Genomic DNA, 18,519 nt, shown 5'->3' with positions numbered 1-18,519 from the left:
ACTTCACCAAGATCAGGATTTGCACAGCAAAGGAAACAGTCAACAAAACCGAAAGACAATTGACAGAAAGGGAGAAGACATTTGCAAATGACATATCAGATAAAGGGCTAGTATCCAAAATCTATAAAGAACTTAACAAACTCAACAACCAAAGAACAAATGATCCAATCAAGAAATGGGCAGAGGACATGAACAGACATTTCTGCAAAGAAGACATCCAGATGGCCAACAGACACATGAAAAAGTGCTCCACAACACTTGGCATCAGGGAACCACAATGAGATATCACCTCACACCAGTCAGAATGGCTAAAATTAACAGATCAGGAACAGGTGTTGGTGAGGATGCGGAGAAAGGGGAGCCCTCCTACACTGTTGGTGGGAATGCAAGTTGGTGCAGACACTCTGGAAAACAGCATGTAGGTTTCTCAAAAAAGTTGAAAATAGAGCTACCCTATGACCCAGCAATCGCACTACTGGGTATTTACCCAAAGATACAAATGTGATCTGAAGGGGCACGTGTACCTGAATGTTTATAGCAGCAATGTCCACAATAGCCAAACTATGGAGAGAACCTAGATGTCCATCAACAGATGAATGGATAAAGAAGATGTGGTATATATATACAATAGAATACTATGCAGCCATCAAAAAATGAAATCTTGCCATTTGCAATGACATGGATGGAACTAGAGGGTATTATGCTAAGTGAAGTAAGTCCATCAGAGGAAGACAATTAGCATATGATCTCCCTGATACGAGGAATCTGAGAAGCAAGACAGAGGATCCTAGGGGAAGGAAGGGAAAAATGAAACAAGATGAAACCAGAGAGGCAGACAAAAGACTCTTAATCTCAGGAAACAAACTGAGGGTCGCTGGGGGTGTTGGTGGGGAGGGGTAGGGTGGTTGGGTGATGGACCCTGGAGAGGGTATGTGCTATAGTGAGTGCTGTGAATTGCCTAGGACTGATTAATGTCAGACCTGTACCCCTGAAACAAGTAATACATTATATGTTAATTAAAAAGAAAAAAAAAAAACTCTCTGACCTCGTTGATGATAGCTCTCTCCCCCCCTTACAGGTGGTGGTGCTCCTTGGACCTCTTCTTCCTGCTCCCAAATCTGAAGCAACAAAAGGTCCGGGGTGAGACTACTGCCAGGGATGAGGGGGAGAGTGCAGGGGGACGGGGCATGGTTAAATTCAGATGCCAACTCAGGAAAGAATGTGGGGGAGACACTACAGTCCTCTTTCTCCATTCTATACAAGAACGGAGATGGAGAAGGAACTCGGGTCTCTCAACTGTGGGCTACGGTCGTACAACAGAATCCAACATGAACACTCCTGCCTGCAGTGACTCTAGCCCACAGTACCTCTGTCCTGGAGGGGAGAGACCGGGCCCTCAGAAACTACGGGAACCGCACGCTCTGCTGATGGAAACCTACGCTGGTCATTCTTTCTCTGAAAATTGTTTGGAAGTATCTGTTAGAACAGAGTATATGCACATTCTATAACCCAGCAACTTCATTCCTAGGTATATTCTCAAACAATTAAGTGCCTGTGTGCACCGAAAAGGTACAAGAATGTTCAAAGCAGACAAAAGTGAAAAACACCACTAATGTTCATCATTAGCAAATGTAAATAAACTATGTATTCATACAACGCACTACCACGCAGTAATGAATAAATAGGAGTTTTAGTTATATGCACTGATACGGATTAATGTCCTAAAAGATTAAAAAAAAAAAGATACAATAGATGTTTATGATTCTACCATATATTTGAGATTCAAAAGGAGGCAAAAACTATATTCATGAAGGTCAGAATGGTGGTCACCTTCGGGGGGACAGCTGGTTGGAAGGGAGCTTTCTGGGGTACTGGCCATGTTCTCGACTCTGATCTGAGTGGTGGTCACACAGTTGTATAAAAATTATTTGGACATTGAGATTTATGTAATGTAATGAATGTGTGTTATAACTTACAGAAGAAAAAAGAAACATTCTTCCATTTTGGGGGTTAAGAGAGAAAATAAGGAAAGGGGGAAAAAAGGACTTTCTACCCCCAAAATTAAAAAGAAAACCTCAATTTTTTTTAGAAACTTTTTTTTTTTTTTACAAAGAAAAAGTTCTTAAAGGATAAAGAGGGATGAGTTATGTTAAATTCTTCCATATTGTTGGAATTATTTCAAAAGAACACGCTGTCCTTTAATATTGAAGCCAAAAGCCACGGATCTTTCTGAAAAGGTCTAATCAGTAAATATTCTCAGCTCTGTGCTCTCCGTGGTCTCTGTCCCAGCTACCCTGCTCCGCCCCCGCAGCACAGGAGCACCTTCAGACGTGCCCGGTGAATGAAAGGACGTGTCTGGGTCCCAATAAAACTTTTTATCAACAAAAACAGCCTACAGGGCGATGTGGGCCGTAGTTAGCAGAATCCAGATTTAAGCAATTTAAAAAAAAAAGGAAAAAAATGATTTCTTAAAAAAAAAATATATACATGAATAAGAATAGATCCCAATTTAGGGAGACTCTTATGTTATATCTGTGATACTTGCGGAGTACCCACGGACGAGTACTATATTTAGCAGTTCTCCGACATTATACCATTGAACTTGGTGAGGCTGGTGCCGTTACAATCCCTAATTTAAAATCTTTTTTTTTTTTTAAGATTTTATTTATTTATTTGACAGAAAGTGAAAGATCACAAGCAGACAGGCAGAGAGAGGGGGAAGCAGGCTTTCTGCTGAGCAGAGAGCCCGATGCGGGGCTCAATCCCAGGACCCTGAGATCATGACCTGAGCCGAAGGCAGAGGCTTAACCCACTGAGCCACCGAGGCGCCCCTACAATCCCTAATTTAAAGGGGAGGAACATGGCCCTTACAAAGGGTAAACAACTTTCCCAAGGCCACAGAGCTAGGAGACCTCAGTTGATATATTTCAGCTCTAAGCATTTGGTCTCACCCCATGCTTCTATGTTTAGGACTGTGTGTGTGTGTGTGTGTGTGTAATATTACAATCAAAGTTTTAATAAGTTACTAAGATATAGAAACTGTCCATTAAAATCCATACGTAAAAAGTTAAATGGCCAGAAAAGATGAAAAGACAACTTCCTTTTTTTTTTTTTTTCATTTTCACTAATCCATGGAGCTCTGAGGCAACGCTGAGATGCACCTTCTGAAACAGCAGAAAGAACACTAATGCTCAATCCTTCTCGACCATCTTAGAACCGGTGCATAGTACTTTTATATGGGAGCGAGCCTTTTGGGCATTAATACGACACTATAGGTCCAAGGCTCCTGAGGATGTTTACAGCCATGAACCCTTCAAATTCTACATCGAAGAGTTTGTTATAAACAGTTCAAAAAAAGAAGGAGGGGGGCATGAATATGTTCGTTCCTTCATTATATCCTGTAGCAAAAAAGAGGACATTTTACTATTAGGAAAATAATGTAATGAATTATGGTTTAATAATGACTATGACATTCTATGCACAAATTAAAATCATCGTGAGGACCTGCTTATGTAATGGCGTGAAAAAAAAATCCCAAATATAATGTAAGTTAAAAGAGTGGAATATAGAAAGTGTATATAACCACTTATTAAACGTATTTTAAGCGACACGTCTGCCAGAAAAAGGCCCAGAAGGTAATACCTCAACGAAAACAATTATGTTAAGGTAGCAGACGGGGTGATTTTATGTGGATATTACATTGCCTTTCCAAATAAGTGTTTACAAAATCATAGACTGAAAGGGACCTGGGGCCGGTGTGATTCCATCCGGTAATTCCCACATCGGGTTCTGTGACATCAGCGTTTGACTTCCCAGCAAGTCATTCATTGTGTCTCATTTCAACGTTGACGGTTCTCTTGACATCTGACTTTCCCTGGCTGGAGCAATTCACGGCTTGTCGGGCCCGAATCTGGCACCGCTGACCTTGTTCTAATCTTGGCGTCCGGCTGGTCATAAACACTGCAGCTCGGGATCTCTGGGGACCGATCGGGAAATTCACTGCAAACTTGTACCCATGAAAACCCTCCGTGCTCTCCAGCACAGAACGAAAGTCAATGGCCCTCCAGGATATTTATGGATTTTATCTGTTCCTTAAGTAAGTGCCATTCCATTATTATTCCAAATATGTCTCTAGTTAAAATTAGGAGGGAGATAAACAAGTCTAATTTTTATGGTACCATCTGGTCACAGGCCAATGAAGAAGCAGTTAAACCCTTTATTGCTAATCTATGCTTAGGACAGATTTCATTTCCTCCTCTCGAAACATTTCATTTCTCAGAGAATAGTGGGCCGTGGACATAGATTTTAGGTCATAGGAGGGTCAAAGTGACTCGGCTGCTGGGGCATCAGAATGGTCACTGATCACCAGCCCCTTGTGGTACAGCGTCGAAGCTACTGGGCTGGGTGGAAGGGAGGTTGGGCTGCCTGTCGAAGTCATGCACACAGCATCTCCAGCAACCCTCGCTGTGGACCGCCGTGTGGTGACCAGCTGACGCTTACACGTTCCACACGATTTACTTCTCGTGTTTTCTCAGCCTCCGAAGGTCTCTGGATACAGAAACGCAGTCAAGAGCCTTTAGAGAGGAGAGTGCATGAAACTCAGGGTAAAGACCCGGTTTCGTGGAGCCCAGATGAGTGACCTGTTGGCCGCTGGCCTCTGTATCCCGTGCTTGGCAGTCAGAGAATAACACGTCTAAGTGCTAAACAGCGTTAGTCTAGGGAGTGCTTCTTAAATCTTACTGGGCATTAGGGATTCCAGAGTGTACAAAAGGCCCCATGGGGTGAAAAGCAGGGATCTGTACTTTCAACAGGCTCTCCAAGCGAGTCTGATGGACACAGACGAGCCACGGCCCTTCGCAGGGAAAGGAACCATTAAGGGCAACAGAGCTTCTCGTCGTTTTTACTTTCTACCGCCTGGAGCTTAGAAGCTGCCTAGTTACTCTTTGTTGTGTGAATGTCTAGAGGCAGGGTGAATGAATGAATGAACAAGTGAGTTAATAAATCGGGGGCCTCTGTCAATGGCATCTGGTCTTGCTAACTTGGCCAGAAAGTCTGTGATTTATACAGTAGGTAGCCGGGCTCAGCCCAAACTGTGAGGTCTGCCTTTGAAGTCTCAATTTGATTAAAACCCGTTTAGGGAGGAACAGTAACTTTCTGAAATGCCGGGGATTATGCAGCTCGGAGGAACTCTGTGGGGAGCAAGCAATTCCGGCAGTGAGGATGGGTCTTTGTGAACCTGGAGAGGCCGCTCTGCCAGCCTGTATCCTGGCCAAACATCTGACTCCTCTTAATTACATTCTGCCCTTGTTTCGTTCCTTCTCATCTCTGGCTTCTGGGTCCTGAGTTTTCCCCAAACTGCCAGGGCTGAATGAGCTCAAAAATGAGGCTGAGCCTGTTCCCATGATGCCAGGGCCTGGGGCATGGACAAGTCTGCTTCTCCATGGAAAAATGAGAAAAAGCATAGGTCACTTGTTCTCCCACCCTCAACCTCTGTCGCCAAGTTATTCTGCCCAGTATGACCTGCGGGTGACCAACGCTGTTCCTCCAGCGACAGAGGAATGGACACTGAGTCTGGATTCTGACTATTCTGCATTTCAGTCACAGCTTTGACCCTTTCCAGGTAGAGACGGAGAAACGTCTACAAACGGGAAGCAGTACTGCATCATGGTTAAAGCAAAGGCCCTGGGGCCCGTCTGTCTACATCCCAATCTCAGATGTGCCCCTTAGGAGCTTGGACACATGACTTAACCTGCCTGTGACTCAGTTTCCTCATCTGCACGCAGCGGTTAATGATCATAACTCATGCCATGTAACCATTGCAAGCACTGAATGAAATTAATATGTAGGAAGAACGAAGTTATTCTGGGACCCACAGTTCTCCCTCGGTAAACGTCACCTCTTGTTATGAACGCCTGTAACAGTAACAGTGAGCAGGTGGCGGATCCGTTTAGAGAAACATAAACCATCTCTTCCCGCCACCAGGGGCTCTCCGGTCCTCGGCACCTCCTCTCACCCAGCCCCCCACCCCCTTCCTTATTCTGGTGTTTATCTCTTTAAGTGGGCCAAAGCTGCTGGTTGCAATAGGGTGCTGCTGAGTCATCCGAGGACACGGGGACCTATGGCAGAGAAGCCAGCAGGAGACCGATGAGGAGGCCTCCGAGGCAGGAGTGAGTCAGCCCCTGGTCCCTGCCTCGCTGCAGCGCGGAGACGGGACGGCCGCTGGCTCTGAGGCTTTTCTAGTTTCTGCTGCTCCGAGGAACCAGGGTGGCGTGCTCTGTAGCCTCCCGGGCTGAGTCCCGCCTGCCCGGTCGCCCGCACACACCTCCCTCCGAGTCTGCTCTCCACGGCTCCCCTGGGCCGCCGCCTCCTCCCTCTCCATCAGGCTTGCCCCCTCCTCTCCTCCTCTCCCACCTGCCCCTTCCCTTAGGAGAACGGGACAACCTCGAGTTTCAAGTCTGCTCTGCCCTTCTGGTCTCCGCCAGATAGCCTAAGACCAGAAGCCATCATGCTTTTTCAATGAAGGGCCAGACTGCAAAATTTGGAGGCACTTGCAGCCACTGGACGCTGCCCGTGCGGGGTAACCGCGGCCCTGGGCGGTTCCCGAGTGGACGGGCATGGCTATGTTCCAATAAAACGTTATTTCCAAAACCAGGCAGTGGTCAGATTCCACGCTGGGGCCATACTTCGCTAAACCTGGAGGAAAACACTGGTTTTCCTGTTTACCCACATGACGCAGAGACCACAAACTGGGGAACCATTTACGAGCCGTTTCAATGCTAAAAGCCAGGAACTGTATCTTCTTGGCGGTTCTATCCCTCCTAGAACACCATGTTACACAGACAATGCAAAACCGATGTTGGGCCACAGGAGCAGGCGGAGTAAACCGTGGAAGGTGGCACGTGCCTGTTTGCTCAGCAGTGAGTTCCCTGTGAGCACCTACTGTGTGCCAAAAGGCAACAAGAATAGACCTGACAGTGTCTGCCCTCCAGGGACTGAGAACGCAGTGCCCCTCGCTGGGGCAGGGACACGGGGAGCCCGGCCGTGAGCAGGCATCTAGCACGTGCTCAACACTGGGCTCGTCTCTCTCCGTTCGTTTTCACGTTTCATCCCCAAACCACTCCGATGTAGAGATCAGAAAAGTGGAATTCAGAGAAATTAATTCGCCTGAGAGCATGCAGATAGGACGCTGTAGAACCTTCCGTCTCTCCCCTCCACCGGCCTTGCTTTGTTGAAGGCCACAGAACACCGAGCTCGGAGCTGAAAGGGTTCGCGGCTGATAAACGTTACCTACTTTAGAGCTGCGGTCTTTAAGGAATCTTAAAGGGAGACGCGTAGACTGAAGGATAGGTCCAGTACCAAATCGGGAAATGGGCTTAGGAGAATGAAGAAGGAATTTTTTCCTTTTTTTTTTTTTAAAAGAGATTCTTCATCAGATCTATGTCCGACGCAGAGCCCCATGTGGGGCGCGATCTCATGATCCTGAGATCATGACCTGAGCCAAAACCAAGAGTTAGACGCTTAACCGACTGAGCCACCCAGGGGCCCAGGAATTTCATTTTTAAAGGGAGTTGTATGGAGGATTCCAGGCTTATCTTGCTTCTCTGAGAAAACTTCAAACGGTGGGATTGCCGACACAATAAAAAGCTGAATGAGGGGAAACAATTAGGAGCCCCCCCCCCGCCGCCCAGTGAGCTCCTCGACCACTGCTGCCCACGCATTCCTAAGCCAGCCTAAGAAGATAGGCTGCGAAGTCCACTTAGGGATGAGCCCACCCTCCGAGTGGGGGCACGGGCGGTTATCACCACCCAAGCTGCGGGGGTGTCCAGTTCTCCCCAAGACTCAGACACGAGCCCGAAGATATTAAGCTTAAGGCAGGGAGGAGGATATTAGCAACCCATCCAGCGGCTCCAAGCAATTTATGAGAATCCTAATTAGACACACAGAACTTCTGTAATCACACGCGCTCTACTCTGGCCGGCAGCGTGGGGTCCCTCACCAGCCCAGCCGTCCTCCTCGCTCCAGGGAGAGACACGGCAGCCAACAAAGCAATGAGGAACGGTTCACGCTGGCCCACTCGGAAGCAGGGAGTGGGCTTCTCCGCGGATTCCCCTCCAGCATGCTCCGCTCCACGGTCGGTGAGCAGAAGCGTTGTTAATCCTGGAGCCGTGGTTTCCAAAGCCCTTGAGTCCTATTGCAGCAAGGGCCTTATACGTACAAGAGCAGAGCGTGTGGTCCCGTCTACTTTGTTATCGATCTGGGTGAGTCTTTACAACAATTACATGCAAAGTTGCAGTGCAGATGGCCAGAGGGGCCCCCCGGGACCTATCCCGCTGAAATGACATATATGGTATCTTTCGAATATTTCGCATATGCTCTCATATTGCCCAAACAGGATATAACCGGGGTCACTAACTAGTTTTGAACCGGGCGCGTCTCAGCAAGAGGGGTTGGGCGAGTCGCCCTATTCATACAACGTTAGCAGCAGAATGCGGCGTATCGGTACGTTATAAAGATATATGATACATACATACATTTGATTGGATTTGTTCTGTGAATTCAGATGAGCTACCAGGGGCAAGTAATGTATTTCTGTGTTTAAAAATAAACCAACAACCATGAAAACCGGGCAGAGTACAAAGAGGAAGATTAAATGCTTCTCGGGGCTAGAGCGTATTATTTATAGCTAAGGTGATCTGGCCACTAGCAACCAAGAATTTTTCCCTGGAGCATGGTTTAATGGAAAGACGATCAGAACTGGCATTACGTGAGCTGTAAAAACCCATACGAGGGGGCGCCTGGGTGGCTGAGTGGGTTAAAGCCTCTGCGTCGGCTCAGGTCATGATCTCAGGGTCCTGGGATGGAGGCCTGCGTCGGGCTTTCTGCTCAGCAGGGAGCCTGCTTCCTCCTCTCTCTCTCTCTGCCTACTTGTGGTCTCTGTCAAATAAATAAAATCTTAAAAAAAAAAAATACCCATACAGGGTGTCATCCATGGACCAGCAGCTTCAGCATCCCCTAGAGCTTGTTAGAAATGCAGAAACTCTTCTCCGGCCGTACCACCCTGAACACGCCCAATCTCCTCTGATCTCGGAAACTAAGCAGGGTCGGGCCTGGTTAGTACTTGGATGGGAGAAATGCAGAAACTTGGGCTCCCCCGCTCCAGAGGGACTGGAACAGAATCTGGTGGTGGACACGATCCCCCCCGATCTGGATTCCCATTTACACCAAAGTTTGTGAAAGCTCTGCTGTAGCTCACTTAACCCAATGGAGCCTCATTTTTCTGCTCTGCAACATGGCAACAGTAAGATGTACCCCAGAATACCGTACGAAGGGTTGCTAAGAATATTTTTGAGTTACCTGGCATCATGCTGGGCCATTGAGTACGGGTACAAAAACAATGGTTTCCTTCCTTTTCCTCAGCATCCCTTGCTTCTGAATATTATTATACAACCTTGTTCTCAATAACTTTTTGCTGACCTCTACACACCAAAAGGGCTTTAACCTCTATGATCTTCCTTCTGTCTCTTCAAATCCCAGGATCACATTTTAAAAAAACTACAAAATCCCTGAGATTGATGGGACCTAACAGATCTCATTTAACCTCTCCTCTGAAGCCAGAAATGCCATTTTTTTAGGTCCCAGACTGACTCATTCTCTGTGTTCTTCATCAAGTGTCACCTCTTAGGTGCCCAGGACATACCAGGTACTCAAGAGAGATTGGCTGGTTTCTGGATGAATTAAGGAATGACGCTCTATGAACTCTAGCCCAGTCTCTTCTCCATTGAACTCTTACTATACTCATTTTCCTCATGACCTATTCTGCCTTTTCATCTTCTATTAAAACCCCCTATATCCCATGTTTCTTTTTTTTTTTTTTAAGATTTTATTTATTTACTTGATAGACAAGAGATCACGAGTAGGCAGAGAGGCAGGCAGAGAGAGAGGAGGAGACATGCTCTGCCTTTTCTCTCTCCATTAAAACTCCCTATATCCCATATTTCTTTTTGATTCCTCTCTCACCTAACCAAGACACCTAAGAATATCTATTTGTATGTATATACGAATTCATATATATAAATTATTATAAATATGTTCTTATTTTGAGATGAGCTATTTAAAGTTCATACATTGCCAACCAACAGGACTGCAAGTTCCTTGAAGGAGAGAGTAAAAAGACCACGATATCCCCCTCTTGGAACATCAGTGCCTAGAAAAGCCTGTTTCTCAGTAAATACTGGATTCTGACAATCAATGCTGAAGAGTATCCGTGAGTGTGGTTACTGAGGTACTGAGAACCAGAGATCCCCACGGCGCCCTCCATGGTCTCAGAAAGGACATAACAGTTAGACAGGAAAAGGTAAGGTCAGGTCTTACTGGGATCCTGTGTACCCCTTAAGGGAAATCTCCAGTCCTTTTCCTAGGGAAACGCCTGGCGGGCTTCATGTAAGAGGTTCCTCCAGTAACCAAACACTCCACTCAAAGGTTATATTTACACAGCTCATTAGGAAAATTTTTTACACTTTTGACACTCATTAGACTCGTAATCGTCCACCAAAGCTACTCTATAACAAGAGATAAACACTCCATTCTGGAGGATGAATAATAATGAGGTACTGCTTAGCACTGTGCTCTTTACAGGTCTAATTTTAGAGCATAATTAATCCTGCTGAAGCTGCGTAAGATAAGTGAAATATTGATGCAGCTGTGTTAATTCATGTATTTACTCCTAGAGAGACATTCAGAATTGGACATGGCTTTCCGGAAAGATTAACTTAAGACACCCCCTGGAGCAACGTCATTTTCTCTCCCAAGTCTTTGCTTCCAGATGGTCTCTAAAGATGAAGCTGAGAAGACACGTCTCCCAATCCCTACAGTCCGACCAGGGAAGCAATGAGCGAGTGCTGAAGATATGTGTAAGAATCTAGGTGCTCTGCTAGTACAAGGAATGCACTTCTGGACTATCTGGGGCCTTTACTTTGTATTTTTTTATTTGCCACAAAGAGGCAAATAAAAATTCTGCCCAGCAAAATAAAGCTTGTTTCCATGATACTTTTATCACCAACACAACACTAAGTAGGCTCTGCTGAACACTGGAGTTGTGGATGGACAACAATGAGGAGCTTGAGGTGGAGAATGGTAACGATGAAGACGGTGGTGATGGTGCTGGTGATAAAGATGGAGATGGTGGTGGTGGTAGTGATGGTGATGATGGTGCTGGTGATCATGATGGTGATGGCAGTGATGCCGATGATGAAGATGGTGATAATAATGGTAGAGATGGTGGAGATGATGGTAGTGGTGCTAATGGTGCTGGTGATGATGTTGATGGTGGTGGTAGTGATGGTGATGTTGATGCTGGTGGTGATGATGGTAGTGATGATCATGGTGATGGTAATGATGGTGGTGAAGATGTTGGCCAAGACGATGCTGGTGGTAATGATGGTGATGATGGTGATGCTAATGGTGGTGGTAATGGTGATGATGGTGAAGATGATTGTGATAGTGTTGGAGATGATGCCATGACGATAATGATGGTGACGGTCATGATAACGATGATGGAGATGACCGCCATAGCCAACATTTATTAAACCATTTCTATTTTCATTTGCTGTGCTTAGCTAAGCTCTTTCCATGTATCCTCTCATTTCATTCCGACACGAACCTTATCAGGTAACTATTCCTGCATATGCTCATTTACCAATGAGTCAACAGAGGCTAAGAAAGATTACCCTGTCCAAAGACGTATCTCTCAGTGGGACAATAGATTTAGTTCAGATAGACACTAAATTACTCCTTCCTAGAGGATCTATGTAGCCAAATTCCATAGGCAACCTAGGGAATTAATTGAAGCGTTTTACGTAATTGACCCACTTCCAGAGTAAGGCTCCTGCAGGAGAGGCTCTGCCATTTACTAGCGAGCCCTCTGCGCTTCTGTTTCATCCTCTGTAAAATGTGCAGAAGCAACACTGCACGTTATAAAGTTAATATGAATAATAAAGAATCCCAGTACATATCCAGTATGGGGACTGGCCTATTCTTCTCCCTAAATATGTTGCTGTTCCCGAGCAGATGCTGTCAGAGTAACAGCCAGGAGCCCCAGGAGGAGAAGAGTTAGAACTCACTTATTTGACAGCTGTCCACCATGTTTAAAAGTGTCCTGTCAAATGAAATCTCTCTCAATCCCCCGTTCCTCCGAGCATGTGTTTTTGCACTCAGTCCTTCAACGGCTGGTTATCAGATCAGGACAAGTTCAGGATTTTGTGGTATCTACTGATGGAAACAAGACTCTCATTCGTTGACTGGTTCACACTGTGGAACGGGACTTGGGTGACCAGCCTGGTAGGTGGAGGAAACGGTCCCAACTCTTCGCCCCTTGCAGTGTCCACACCCCTCATCCTGTAACTCCAAACCCCTCCCATAAAAGGCAGAGCACATCTCTGATCTCTTGACCCTGGGCTGGGCTGTCCGACTTGCTTTAGACAGAGGGTGTTGGGAGATGTGACCTCGGCAAAGCAGAGACTCGAAACGCACACGTAGAGTTGGGTCTCCTCTGTGCCTGGGATACAGGCAAGAAAAGAACTTCTCCCAGGAGGCTCCTGCCCTTTTGGCCAGAGCCCCAGAATAAACGCATACAGAGCAGACAGTGCACTGGATCCCCAGGGGCACAGCGGGGCCCGGAGCCACCAAGGCCACCGCAGCCTGACACACAGCTCCTCCACTCCACCTGCCCTCCCACGAGCAAAATAAACACCTAGTGGGGTACACCTCTCAGATTTCACAGCCAGAGCTGACCGACGCAGCCACAAATCACTCTTACACAACAGAGAACATGGCTCAGGATCAGAAGAAGGTACAAATGCCCTGTGGGGAGTTCGGAGGATCAGATGTTCTTATTTGGGAGTTAAATATAAAACACATTTAGATGTTTTGATGGCACTCTGAGCATCCAGGGCTTCCTTCTGGGAGCCGAGAGAGAAGGAAAAGTTGCAAGGAAATGTGCACCTCGTTCAAATTCCTACCACACTACACAGGAACGTCTGGGCCTTTCAGTGTTGCATCTGACCGTAGTTGGCTGCCGGATCTCCTCTCCCGGCTCCAGGAGGGACGGCCTATTGGGCAACCATCTCTGAACGTGACCTCCAGCTGTCCTTGAAGGCAGCGTCTGCCCTGGGCCTGCACTTTGGTAGCCCGCTCACGCTTACTCACGTCCTCAGGGTTAACCTGCCATCTCTGCTGGCTTTGCTTTTCCTGCCTCAGTGTCGGCAATTCAGAGGGAAACCAACAGGCCATTCAAGCCAGGACAGGAGCCTGAAAACCACGTCGTGGAACTCCAGGCAGTGAGATCAACTGGGAAGCGGAGGGCAGTGCTGCTGGAGACACGGTCCGCCCTATCCCCCATACCGATCCATAAACACCATGGTCCCCACAAACTATAAGACCCATGGGGGTGGAAACGGTCTTTTGGCAGGAGAAGCAGGCAGACTGTAGTGGAAAGCCACGGGATTCCTGCTCATATTCCTTTTCTAGAGATCGCCTCTCCTTCACTCCTGACAGGTCCAGGAAAGAGTCTTTGGTTCACAAGGCATCAGGAATCGTCCTACTGGAATTTGAAATTTAGAACTTAGAGAACAGAGTTTAGGACCGGAGCCTATTCGTGTAACATCATGATTTCTCTACCCCAGGGCTACCAACACTGGGGGTCAGAGAATTCTGTGTTTTGATATAAGGGGGCGGTCCTGGTTGCCAGCATCCCTGACATCTCCCCAGCAGATGCCAGTAGCAAAGAGCCTCCCAATCATGACAATCGAAGACGTCTCCAGACAGAGCCAAGTGCCCCCCCCCGGGGGACAAAACGGCCCCCGCTGAGAACTGCTGCTCTAGGACAGGACCTACGCATTGCTGCTGTCAAGGCCCAAGGATTGTTCCAGCTCCTGATTTTTCTCCTAAACCTATCTGCTCAACGCTTTCCTAAATTCACTGAGATAGACACTTCTGTGTCCTTAAAATAAGTTTCGTTTGAAAACTTCGTTGTCTAAAATTGGTCTCCATTATAAGCAGCTTAAAAAACCGTGGTATCACGCGAGAGGCACCCAATAAATAGTGAGTCAAGGCAGGACACGAAGACCTGTGGAAAGCCGAGAGAGAGTGCGAGGGTGTCGGGTCCCCTGAAAGTCAGCGGGGGTCACCCAACGGCTTACCATCACCCACAAACTGGAGCAGGGCCAGGTCAATCTGCCTCTTCCAAGGCGAGCCCTTCTGGAGGGCGATTCCGTAACCAGTGGTGGCAAAGATGTACCCACTGCCGATGGTCACGAGCTTACAGCCTTCATCCCTGCCAGCCTTGTAATTTAAGACCGCCGCATCGTAGATGAAAGCGTCCAGTTTCCTGCAATGACCAAAAAAAAAAAAAAAAAGGGAGTCATGGGGATGGCAGGGTACCATTTTGGGGCCCAGCTCCCGAGGCCCGATCTAGAACCACACACTTCCTTCCACACTTTTACAGGGTGACTCATGGCCGCCCCATGCCCTCGTCATCAAAGGATCTATTTTTAATGACGAGATAAAAGCCAGAACCTTTTCTCTCCAAGTTGCAAGAGGCAGCTAAATAAAGACATGAAGAATCCTTATGCCCAAGTGAGTAAACAGTTGAGTTTGCTGGTCTGCTCCGTGTTTGCCCTTAGCACTCCCAACAGTGGAGAACGGCGGCCTACTTAGAAAGGTTTGCATCAGACCAAAATAAAGGTGCAGGAGAGTTTGGTGGAGGGTGCGGGAAAGGAGAGTGAGCGCAGAGGAACGATGTTCTCCTCCCAATGGAAACATGTTTACGATGGACTTACATTACAAGAATTACTACATCATAATTTTAGAAACCCAAATAATATGGAACATATCAAAACCACAATTAAAATTTAAATTGCCTCATAATTCCATAATTCAGAGGCAATCTCTGCTAACACATTGGGGAAGAGCCTTCTAAATTTCTTATTCACGCACGCGTGCACAACACACACCCCTTTTAGAACTGGGGTTGGCACACTTTTTCTATAAGGACAAGAGAATAGTATAAACTCTGTGGGCCATACGGTCTGTATCACAGCTCCTCTGCTCTTCTGCTGTTCTGGGCTGACCCGTGTCAGCCCAAATTCGTGTGTTGAAGCCCTAGCCCCCGGCCCCTCAGAATAGGATTTTATTTGGAGATTGGGTCATTGCAGATGTCATTAACGAACGTGAGGTCACATGGGGGAAGGAGAGGCCTCCAACCCAATGTGACTGATGTTCTCATTTTTTATGAGAAAAAAAAGGGGAGACTTGACCACGGATGGACACACGCAGGGAGACCACCACCACCGTGAAGGCTGGACTTCACACGGCCACCAGCCAAGCAACTACCAGAAGCTGGGAGAGTAGACTGGAACAGAGGCTGCCCTCGTGCCTTCCCAGCAAGCAGAGCCCTGCTGTCACCTTCCTCTCAGACTCCCAGCCTCCAGAACCATGAGACTGGAAATTCCCATTGCATAAGCCTCCCCGTTTGTGGTAGTTAGTTACTGTAGACCTAGGAAATGCATACAGAGCACAGACGCAGCCCTAAAGAACCCATGAATGAATGAATTGAGCTCTGTGCCCATAAGAGGTTATTTACAAACACAGATGGGCCCGTGGGCCACAGTGCGTCCTTGTTTCAACCCCCCCCAAGCCTTCCCTACTTGCTCCAAACCACACACAGTGAATGTACTTCCATGTCCAGAAAGAGAGTGGTTTTTCCCCTTTGTTGATGTGTTTATTTTTATTTATGTATTATGCACGTGTAATAAAGTGTGGGATAAATTCTTACACATGTGTACATCCTGGAAATCACCATGCAGAATAAGGCATCGAGCGTTACTATCTCAGAAGTCCCGCATGGCCCTTCCCGGTCCACACACCCAAAAGGCAAGCATCAAATCATCCCCCGAAAGGCATGGCTGTGACTCAGTCATTACCCAGGTCACTATCAGTGGGCCTGAGTACTGTTTCCAACCTCCAGAGTTATTTCGAAAGGCTAAAGTAATCGCCCTTGCGCGTGGGGATGGATGGCTCCGAACTAGGTAAGGACAGGGTGCGGACGACCTAAAGGAGGCAGGAAAGCTAAAACGGAGATTACTCAGTGTCCTGGTACTTTCTCAACTTTACAGCTTTGCTTTCTTTAACAAGAACACATAAAACAGCAAAGTGAAGAAAAATAAAAGTGGCAGGGAGAGGAGGTAAAATGTTGCATCCTTTCCGAGACAGCTGCTGAAGGCCTCCCAATGGGAACAAAACTATTTGGAATGTTTATGGCTACCTGCATCATTTTCATTTTTTGTGTCTGTGATGGTGAGAGGTGGGACAAGACTCCAAGGCCCATCTCACCAACACAGAGCCTCTGCGGCCTTTCTCCGGAGGCTGGAGCCCTGGACGCTTGGCGTTATCCTGGGAGAGTATTAAAAGGAGATCAGATCGTCCAGGTGGAAGGGGAAGGAAACGAAACCTCCTGAATGGTGATGGTAAACCAGAACTGACAACAGCCTTCTGGATAGCCAGCAACACGGAGAGCCGTGGAAATGCAGAATGGGGAGCTAAAAGCCGTTTGTGTATGACGGCAGGGCCTGCGTGACAGGAGCAGTTGGGGGAGCAGGTGGAGGGGATCTGGTTTCTACTCTAGATTTGGACGATGGTGGGACCTCGGGAAAGTCCCTTCCTTCTCTCGAATGGCAGCTTCGTCATCTGTGAGATGAAGTGATCACCGCGGGCCCGCTGCGATACTCATCCAGCTGTGCGACTCTGATTCCGCAAGCCAGCAGTCACCTTCTGTGACTATCCACAGGGAAACTGAGGCTCCGGATGCCACGTGTCTCCTGAAGACTTCAGGGCACAGACGGTCTGTGTCCTCTCGATGAAGCTTAGGTGCTTGCAAAGTCCATACCTCAACCTATCCAAGTTGCCACGGAGATGCCGGGAGCCTGGGTTTACAGAGACCTTCCACTCCCTTCTCTTCATTCCTCAAAAAATAAACTAATACACACATACACGTGCACAGAGCCATTTAAATTTCAGGCCATCTGTTTGGATTCGTGCGGTAAGACCTTTCCCTCTCCTGTTAACCCACCAGCCACGGAGGCGTGTCTGGGATGGAATTCTAAACCTGTACCCGCAAACGGCACCAGCACTGCCCAGCCCCGACTTACGTCAGTATTTACGGCCAGGTGCAGATTTCTGCACATCATTACCGTATCTCCTGACAAAATACACTTGAGCTGAGATACAGCCAGATGAGCCGAAAGAAAACAGCAAGTTTTCTCTGGGAACCAAGTTTGCAAAAGTAAGGAAGGCCGTCACCAAAGACACGAGTGAAGCAATGACACCGGTGTGCCTGGGGTGGGCTGGTGGCCAGGAAGCGCCACTAGTGGGTCTGCCCTCCATGGGCTGACTCTGGTCTTGGGGCCGCATCAGAACCAAAATGAGGACAGTTCATGAAGGAAACCTCGAGGCCATGGAATGGGGGTTTCTCCCTCATCAGTGATTCTAGGGAGCTCCAAGTGCATGTTCAGAAACATCCTGGGGCTTGCACAACCCCCTCTGATAGACATGGCATCTCTGCACAGTGCTTTACAAACAAGGGTCCAATAGGGAGACATACAATTGTTATTATAAATATTTTCCTATGTTGTCTCTGAGCAGAGGAGGCCCCATGAGGCAGCCTGAAGGTCCTCGGTATGGCTTCCAAATTCTGTACTGCTAGACTCTGTCTCGTGGAGCTATCTGGAAGAAATGCTCTATATCTATGCTAATACGGTTATCACACACTTGAAATGTGGTTAGTGCAAATGGGGAACTGAGGTTTTAATTTTTTTTTTTTTTTAAAGATTTTATTTATTTGACAGAGAGAGATCACAAGTAGGCAGAGAGGCAGGCAGAGAGAGGGGGAAGCATGGCCCCTGCTGAGCAGAGAGCCCGATGTGGGGCTCGATCCCAGGACCCTGAGACCATGACCGGAGCTGAAGGCAGAGGCTTTAACCCACTGAGCCACCCAGGCGCCCCGAGGTTTTAATTTTATTTCATCGCATTCATTTAGATTCTCACATAAATGGTCACACATGGCTGGTGGCTCCTTAAGTGGACAGCAGCGGGGACGGCTGGTGGGGCGGGGGGCAGGGCTCTGGGTCTCCTCCTCGCTCTGACTCCAAAAGATCTACCTGCTCTTTTCAACTGGAAGAACAATGTCCCCCTCGTTAAAGAAAAAACTAAGACTGGCTGATGTCCTCCACAGAGGGCCCTGTTGTCCTCAACAGAGGGCTCTGTGGTCAAAGGCTTGGAGCAAGGAGCCTGTGTTTCTGAGCCCCCGTCTTCTCTCTGCAAAGTGGAGCAGAGCATCTCTACCCTCAGAGGGAGTGAAGAGAAGTTATATAAGTAAGACGTGAGCACAAGTCTGGCACGAAACAAATGCTCAGAACACACGGACGTGGTCAGCTGAGTTCACATTTTATGGCAGTGCTCATGGCAGTT

The 18,519-nt window shown here is 47.5% G+C and overlaps 1 protein-coding gene across 1 annotated transcript in view; it reads right to left on the bottom strand.

The window, feature by feature from the left end:
* The window catches only part of LOC111156070 (glutamate ionotropic receptor NMDA type subunit 2A), a 368,159-nt gene that overhangs the window by 19,350 nt on the left and 330,290 nt on the right, over positions 1 to 18,519 (bottom strand). Inside the window, exon 11 of the mRNA XM_022516657.1 lies at positions 14,196 to 14,383. Coding sequence (XP_022372365.1) covers positions 14,196 to 14,383 — 188 coding nt within the window. The remainder of the gene's footprint in view (positions 1 to 14,195; positions 14,384 to 18,519) is intronic.

This window comes from Enhydra lutris, unplaced genomic scaffold (assembly GCF_002288905.1).
Source record: "Enhydra lutris kenyoni isolate GAN:26980312 unplaced genomic scaffold, ASM228890v2 scaffoldscaffold45, whole genome shotgun sequence".
NCBI classification, from domain to species: domain Eukaryota; kingdom Metazoa; phylum Chordata; class Mammalia; order Carnivora; family Mustelidae; genus Enhydra; species Enhydra lutris.
The sequence above is the reverse complement of the archived record's forward strand: the minus strand, read 5'-3'. Positions and strand labels throughout refer to the sequence as shown.